Genomic DNA, 9480 nt, shown 5'->3' on the forward strand with positions numbered 1-9480 from the left:
TAACGTGTTTTATTCATTTTATTTACAGAAAGCATTAGTTTTATTAATTTCCTAGTACATTATCAGAATTTCATACAATTATTAGGAAATGTATACATTTCCCTGAATATACATATATGTATTAAAAAATTTTGAAACAATATTTTATATATTTCCTAAATAGCATCGGAGTTGTATACATTTCCTAGGAATTGTATACAATTCCAAGATTTCATACATTTCCGGTAACATAAATACAAACATTTTATGATGTGATCCAAAATTATTAATTATTAATTTTTGGTGATAATGTAGTTCCAATGATCATGTAAATTGCAGCTATTATTATGCTTAATGAGCACTAAGTTTTTGGCCAGCAATTTATTGTGATTTTTAAATTATTAGTTCCGATCAGCACGCAGGAAATTTCAGTTGATTCATAAAATCAAGTTAATATTGTATTATGTTATTGACAGTTTATTGCTACCTACCGATATTTATTGCAAACTGTAGTATTCCAAATGTTCGACAAGGGCCTTATGAAGGTAACTGTTTACCTTTTGACATTTGACATATATTTTTAAAAGAACCGTATATTATAATTGTTACCTACGTTATAGTATATCAAATCATATTAAAATAGGTAAATTTAGGCTTAAAGCTATTTATTTAGCAATGGAAAAATAGTTATTTAATTAATTTCAATAATAAATAAAGGTGATAAATATGACATCAATATATCAAACATAATATTTTATATAGTTATTGATACGTACACTTCACATGGGTAAAAAGTAGAGAAACTTTTTTCAGATAATGTAATGTTACTCAATAAAATTTTAATTTCATGTATGATATTATTCATGATAGAAGGAAAATATATTTATAACAATATGTAGGTACCTGCCTATATTAGTATTACATTATCAGAAATACTTTTCTTAAAATATTTATCTATCTAAGTACATGTTAGTAAGGGAAATTATATTTTATAATTCGCATTATTAAGGCTAAGGATGTGTTCTGAAATATAACCCAGCATATATATACTGGCCAGTGCGTTGGCGTCATATTGAGAATAGTGTTTGTGCTCGTTTACAATAATTTTTCTTCTAAAGTTATTAAAGTTTCTTAGAATAAAAAATTCCTAAAAGTCTGATGCACACACGTTAGTTTGATATACTACTGCGTCACATTTGTCTCACCAGTATGGTATGGGGGCATACCAGTACAAAACGGCGTCTATTCATGACGTCATTAGCAACCCGATACTTTTTAGTTTAAAAAGGATGAAATCATTATAACAAAAGAAAAGCAAGTACATTACTACAAGCAAAGCTGTAGAATGTGACCTTTTTCAGAATATTTTGCGCTGTTTAAAATTGTTTTTAAAATAGTTAAAATTATGAGACTGAATAAAATACCACAAATGACGCGGTAAACGCCATCTGTAGTACAATGCTACATTTAGTGGAATTCATCATTATGTTCAACAAGGTTCATATAAATTGACGGATATCTACTTTCTGAACTGAATCCACGGCGTAGCTCACCACTACGTTATAGGCATTTATATGGATCTTGTTGAACATAATGATGAATTCCACTAAATGTAGCATTGTACTACAGATGGCGTTTACAGCGTCATTTGTGGTATTTTATAAAACGCGCTGTTAAGACAGCAGGTAAAAATTGGTCTGCGTTCTGTCGAAACTGTCTGCGATGCGCTGATGAGATCCAAAAAGATCGAAATCGCGATCCGCGTCTGGCAGTTTCGACATAATACTGATCACTTCGAATTTATTTGTATGAGACTGAAGTTTTGAAGAATAAAATTACATGTTTATATTCAATTCTTGAGGTATTTTACTAAGATAGGTGAGTATTGTTGAAAAGAGAAGGAGAAGATGAGTTTGTACTTTATTTTTTTGACTCGACAATTATTCGAGTAATTTTTTCATATTATAATTACTATAAAACGAACACTTCTTCTTTACACTACGATTAAGTAAAATTTATTAATATTTTTGACCCAATTTGCAAATAAAAGATACAATAAAAATTAAGTAAAAGTCAGCGAGAGGGAACCTCATCAGTATGACTTTCTAAGATGTCTGGTGACTCATGATAGATTTCTTTAATGGATGTTACATAAGTACAACCGTGACCTAAATAAACGTTTACGTCTAGTGGTTACCTGGATTTTAGATCATGATCAATTGTATAACTTGTTAATAGAACTTGAAAGTGTGTAACGTTTGCTTAATTTATCGTAAATTTCACTTTTAGTCATTAAACCTTAAAAGGCTTGTTCCAAATACATACATACACGTATTTTTTTTCTTTTAAATTATTTGTTATTATAGCAACAGATGTTTGTGACGCGTTCTAATCCTTTAGTTACAATAAGTATGCATTGTAGTTATTAGACATAAAACTGTAGTAGGTAATAGAATCAGTGGCGTGCTGAGAACTCATATCTCCCTCCCTTCGTTTAACGATGCTTTTACATAAAAAATTTGAAGGGAGAATTGGCACCGATCTTACTTTTTATGGCGCCTGTGGGCAATTTTTTGATAGCGTTTAAAAAATCTATATTTTTTTATTAAATTTGTACATGTTTTTTTAGAGCATAGCGTTTCCAAGAGCCCCCCCCCCCTCCTTTAAAAGCCAGAACTGACATTATGACTTATATATAACCTATTATATCTTTTGAAACATACAATTTAGAAATTAATTTTATTTTGAAGTACCTACTAAATGCACGAATGTAGTACATAGGTATATACAGGGCGAGTCACTAATCCGAAATCGGTCATTCTTACACGTACAGTTCCAACTTGAGAAAACTATTTCAAATAAAAGTTCTACAGAATTAAGTGTATGATAACGTAAAAATATTTTCAAATATGGCGGACTTACCGGAAATGCACCGTAACTTGGTTATTTTAAATAGAACTCTGTACTTTTTATTGCATTTTTGAATTCTCCATTAAAGATAAATATTAGTTTAGTATTTATTGGACCTGGGTCGCACTGTTCTGGAATTATTTCACGTTTCTTCGAAAATTTGACGTTTGCAGTGTTTGGTTTTATTTTGAATATCTCAGAAACGAAATGACTTAGAGAGTTGTCGTTTTTACATTCCATTNTATGACTAATATCATTTTAATTTCATTGAGTTGTCTATTATTTTTATTTTATTTGTTTCGTGACACGCGATGTTAGATAATTCCAAGGTAAATTGTATTAAAGTAGCTTTAGAAATTACCTAATTTCATTAACCCAAAATATTTCTATGCCACTGGGGTATTTAAAGATACAACGAATAAAACAGGGTGGCTATATACATTTATACACATTCTTAACTCAAAATTAATATCTACAGAAGAGTAACAGAAATATAAATAATAAAAAAAAAAACTTTTTAGTTTTAATAAATATTATACACATAAGGTAAGACACTTAAAAGGATTCGTCGGCTATTTTCCTTAAAAGCAAAAAATATATTAAAACAGTTTAAAATAATTTTGATGTTCTGCCGAATTATACGCAGAGGGTGTGGTACCTTGAATAGATGACGTGATGGTCCGATAACTCATTGACTTCTCATCAAGTCTCATATCAAATGATATCAAACCGATAAAAATAATGGTCACTTTGTTGTGTAATGGATAATAAAGTCAACTTATGCAAACTCTTGTCCAATGGCGTGAAAAAGTTGGATAAGTAGATTAATAAAGGGAATCCACCGCCACAATGGTTTATGGCCAAGATACTCAAAGTTAGTCAACTAACATGCCATCATATAAACAAAACAATTTACAAAAAGATAAGAATTATGTTCACCAATTTACATCCATACATACTGCTACGTCGATGGTCAGACCATGGCTGTTGGCTATTGAGTGACACATTTCGGAGATCAAACTCTTTTGTATGATTAACCTATATCAAATTTAGAACGTTGACGTCCCATTGGTTATATTCAATTAAGAATTAATTATCAATTACATATAAAAGAGAGCATTCTGTATTATTTGATGTGAAATATTATTAGAAGTCAATGGAGTTATTTGATTTTGAAATCGGCCATTTGTTTTATCAATCGCTCTCTGTATTGCAGACTGATGTTGGAAAAATTACACCTACTGCGATAATTTTAAACATCAAATTCATTAGAAGTTGTTTCAATTTTCGAAAAAATTTTTGAAGTGAAACTTCTTTACGCACGGTAGGGTAAGTTCATGCGAGTTGCTATGTAACGAAATAATGCAACGGATGTCCCCTCTCTACTCGGCCACGTAGTCGAGTTCGTATTGGGGATCGCTAGAGCCGTGAGCGCGCTTCAATGCAACGTTCGTTACAAGCAACTCCGGCATTTATAGTGTAATATTTAAATTCGTAGTGTACAAATAATACCATTGAACCAATTCTTTAACCCCTATCCCGGTTTGTTTGTGTGTTTGAAGAAGTTTCACTTCAGTAACATGTTGTATAATTACACGTTGTATATTTTTTGTTTTAGGAAATTATAAGGACTAACCTGGTTGAAGTGCCCCACCCTGTATACTGATAAAATTAAAAAAAAAAGAATTATTACATTCATGCATGTATGTTGTATTATTCCACTTTTAGCCGTTTCCTAGTTAGTTTTGCATTTTTTTTCACTAAACTAGTTAGCCCAGTCCAACAAATAAAGAATTTCTTTAAAGTTTTTACAAATATCCACGCGTGAACTCTTCAGAAGTTCCAAACAAAATTTACTCAATCAATTACTCACTAAGAAAGAAGGTTTTTGAGAAGGAATTGGACGAATTTTGCAAGTCATTAATTAAGATTTTACAAAGTTAGGCAAAAATTACGAAAAAGTATTCGTAACTTTAAAACTGCTGAAAATCTGACAACATTCGTGGAGGTTATTTTGAAAGGTTTTGAAGTCCTCAATTATTATACTCACTTTGGATATTATCGGTTGGAACATCCAATGCATTCGGAGGGGTTTATTAACATGTTGCTAGAGCCCTAAATGTGACATTATTTTACTGCCACCGATAGAGATTTATTATAAGTAATCTAGAATTTCTACGAGTACAATAAGAATTAATCCTGATTTAGCATGATCCAAATGCCCAAACAAAACCTACGTTTACTATCTACATAAAATTTTATTTAAGATCACCTTCGCATTTGTTTTTTGAAGCTTTATAAGAATTATCTGACGACAGGAAATATAAAATTTTCACAACTCACCTGTTGTTATGAACTTCGATCGTGTTACGAGCAGCTTTATTATATCGACCCTCGAGTTCTATTTTTGAAATACCCCTGACGGAGAAGCCATGAGGTGGGATCTTGACGACAACCTTATTGTTATCTAATTCATGCTTTATCACATTTTTTACGGCAGCTTTTACCTGAGGACATATTGCTGGACGCAAGTAATTCTGAGTTGTTCTTAGAGGTAAATCCAATTTGAGCTCAATAACGTTTTCACCCTAATAACAACAAAATTCACAGGTTACTATAAGGTTCTTATCTCTACGTAAACTAAAATCAAACTTTGATTAATAAAAAGGAAGCAATGTAACCTTTCGAAATCAATTTTTTTGCAGGGTCTGCTTATTGCCAACAAAGTTGGTTTATATTAAAAGTAATGCTTTTATACGTAAATACGACGGGCGGAGAAAATTAGCGTTTACACTGTCTGAAACAGTTTTCTCTTAATAAAGTACCGAAAAGTATACTTGGTTAACTGTTTTAAGTGGACTTCTTTTTTGAAAAAGGTAAACAATTCTGTGATAAATACAAGAATTCTATTTAAAGAATGAGACGTATCAACCTTACAATTTCCTTGTGTACCTATTAGAGTACAGTTAAGACTGTACAGGTAAAGATGATTTTGGTAAATAAGGTTAATTTATTAAAAATTAGACTAACCCTGCGATATACGTAAGGCTAACAGCATTTTAACACTTAAATAATTTAATATACTAGTCCAGAACTACACCGTTTGTTCCAGCCATTACTTTGAAATTTTGTGGAGAAGTAACATGTTATCCGTTAGTGCATTAATTTTTTGAATTACTTGTACTCACTACAGATACCCTCAAATTAATACGGAAAAATTGTTGCCGCTGTCACTTCCTCGCCGGGAATCGAACCCGGACCCTTGGTTTTACGCATCACTATTCTACCTCTAAGCTACGAGGAGGTGACTGCCACCTCAAACGGCAGCTTACGCTACATACCCAACGGGTTGGCTATCCGTTGGTGTGTAGCTAGCTTCGGATCCTAGTGCAGACTATGCCGACACCTGCTCCTATACGTTTCACGCCCACCCTACGCAGCATGCAATGGACCATACCTGAGCGAGGGGGTTTTACCGCCAGTTTATGTATTTAGATCAACATGGTGATTCTTAACACGACTGAAGAGGACCTTGGATGGTCGTAGAACGGTCTGAGCTAGAGGGGTTCTCATCAGTAGGTCTCCTCGAGAATTCGAGACTACTCAGTCGTAACGGACGACCGGGTGTTTTTGAAAATTTCCCCTTTTCCACGAAAACAAAAAAAAAAAGATTCCTAACTCATGGTCGTCCAACGTCTGAACGAGAAACACCACTATATACGACAGCGACCTACAGTGACAGTAAACAAAGCGACCCCGCTGATAAGTAAAAGTCTTTTTTAAGGCTATGACAATGGACGTGGATATCAACGAAGAAAGTTTTATAAAGCCCAGGAAAATTACAAGGAAGGTTTCTCACTCCAAAGACACCGTGAACCCTATACCGACGTCAAATGCATTCTATATACTTCACGCCATTCCCACGAATGGACCGAAACCTCCACCTGCCGCCGTCCACTGCGGAGAACATTGGACAGACGTATCCACAAATATGAACTTCAACAAGATTGAATTCGAAAATACGACGTATACCAAGCACGGACTTGATATATAACAGCACACATGAAAGGACTACAAAAGGCTTATCGGCTTCTTCGAATAAACTGACACGATGTATTATATGTACACAACGACCGCTAACCATCATACGAAGTTTGTAATGAGAAGGATTCCTTCCGATCTTACTACTACATACGTCTCCGAATTCAAATATTCATATTGGAAAAGGTGGTGGTGGTGGAGGGGGTTTAAACCCCCTTGTATTCACAACTATCAAGATTATCAACGGTCATGACCTTGTAACTATAATATTAAATTTCTCCCTTGATATTGTCTTGAAGAAAATGATTGCAGTAATTTATTACTTTGGCATATTAGGAGGTAATAGAGCACTAGACATATAGTAAGAAAATTAAGTAAAAGTTTGGTGGTTCGAAAGGCCACCGTTTTCGAGCAAAACGTATTTAAAAGTTCAGGCAACGGACAGCCCGGCCCTGGTAGGATCACGCAAGGAAATATACAGCAACGCCGCATTCAATCAGCTGCTACTTAGCAGCATCCGTGTTGTATTTCTTTTGTATTTTTGAACTCATATATTGTATGTTATTTGTTAGATTTGATTAAGTGTGAATAACGATGTTTATGTTTACAACCAGCCTAGAGTAGTTATTTATTCCTTTAACGTTGTAGGCTTGTAATATGTTTGAATGTAGATAGTCTAAGTCATTAGAAATGGGCCAATGTGTCAGTATTATAGGTTAGTGCAGAGTATTATTGCATTGACCAAAGCGTGAGCTTCTCGGCGAACATTTTCTTAGACGATGGATGAGATGTACATAATATATAAATGACTAAAAAAAAAAAAAGGATCATTCCGGCTGTTCGTTTACGAACTTGAACTGTTTGAAACGAGTTATTATCTGAATCGACGGGAATTGACTGGGTGCCCAACCTAAATCGTGTGGGTGCCCAATCCAATTGAGTGGGTGTCCGGGCACCCGTGGACCCCCACCCCCTTGTTCCGTTCCTGTGTATATATTCTTACTCAGCACCGTCAAAAATATATTAACGTGTATTTTTATCGGTTATAAAACAGACATCAACGTTTCGCCTCTTATGTGGAGGATTTATCAAGACTAAAATATGTATAAATAATAATTGTACAAAATTTAATCATTAATTATTAAACATATTTTAGCCTTGATAAAGCCTGCCAACAAGAGACGAAACGTTGGTGTCGGTTTTATAACTAACAAAGACATTATCAGCCTCTTGTGCCTTGATTCTTTTGTACACGTTAAAACTTAGGGGAAGAAATAGCGAATTGATATAATATATTAACATTCCAATGTTATCCAGTTATCATACGAACAAAAATTGAATACACCGACTATCAACTGTCAAGGTTCGTTTTTTTTACATCACTGTTTACTCACTTAAACGACTACATAATCGGCGAGCATTATTGAAATAATTAGAATGCAAATGAAACGAAATGAAAAGTTCGTAAGATAAGCTATTTTTAGATAACAGAGTGTACGTGCAATTTTTATTCATAATTGTCGCCAATTTAATATCTAAATCGGAAACAAGACAATGGAGCATTGTTCCTACTCAATGAAACGCGTCAGTAAAGGTGAAACTTATAAGTCTGAATCTAATCATAATTCTACTGGACACTCGTGTGAGGAATAATAAATATTACTTCGTTGCTATATCTACATTAAACTGTCATTCTTCAAACAAAATTTTGCTATATTTACTTGCTCTGTTGCTCTTTGGTTAATTTGTATTAAATTTTTATAACATTTTTAATGAACAATTGTTTTCTGCTATTTTTGACGTCATAAGCCCATATTCGGCGGTAATTAATTGTTTAAACTCTAACATGCAACACCTTTTTTCAAAATAATGTGTAATAATAGTAAATAATAAAGTTTAAATAATTAATTACCGCCAAATATGGGCTTAGGACGTCAAAAACAGCATTGTTTTGGCATGAGTATTACTTTTAATACAACTTCATGAGAAATTATAAGTACCTACTCCATTAGTATTTTTCAACATATACCATAGAATTCTGCGAGTACGCTATAGTTAAAAATTTATAAATGTTACCGGAAATGTATGAAATCTGTCATTGTATACAGAGGAAATGTATATAATCCTTAAAATCGTTCGGAAATGTGTGAAATAAATTATATTAGAACCATTTCCTAGGAAATCTATACTATTTTTCCTAAATAGCAATCGGAAATGTATGTTGTGATAAATCTACCTAATAACCATACAATAACGTCACTAATACATATAGGTACATCACCAAACCTAACCTACCCAAACAATAACGTCACCAATGTATATACATCAGGCGATCGCAATAGAACCGCGTAAACACAGATAACTATGATTCTCAGTTTACTAACGTGTTTTATTCATTTTATTTACAGAAAGCATTAGTTTTATTAATTTCCTAGTACATTATCAGAATTTCATACAATTATTAGGAAATGTATACATTTCCCTGAATATACATATATGTATTAAAAAATTTTGAAACAATATTTTATATATTTCCTAAATAGCATCGGA

General features: G+C 32.9%; 1 protein-coding gene across 3 annotated transcripts in view; it reads right to left on the reverse strand.

Annotated features, from left to right (window-relative positions):
- The window catches only part of LOC108740331 (kinesin-like protein Klp68D), a 75170-nt gene that overhangs the window by 10061 nt on the left and 55629 nt on the right, over window positions 1-9480 (reverse strand). For all 3 annotated transcript variants that reach the window (XM_025977036.1, XM_025977038.1, XM_025977037.1), the window contains one exon: window positions 5233-5477. In XM_025977036.1, coding sequence (XP_025832821.1) covers window positions 5233-5477 — 245 coding nt within the window. The remainder of the gene's footprint in view (window positions 1-5232; window positions 5478-9480) is intronic.

The sequence above is a fragment of the Agrilus planipennis genome, unplaced genomic scaffold (genome assembly GCF_000699045.2).
Source record: "Agrilus planipennis isolate EAB-ADULT unplaced genomic scaffold, Apla_2.0 scaffold205, whole genome shotgun sequence".
In the NCBI taxonomy this organism is placed as follows: domain Eukaryota; kingdom Metazoa; phylum Arthropoda; class Insecta; order Coleoptera; family Buprestidae; genus Agrilus; species Agrilus planipennis.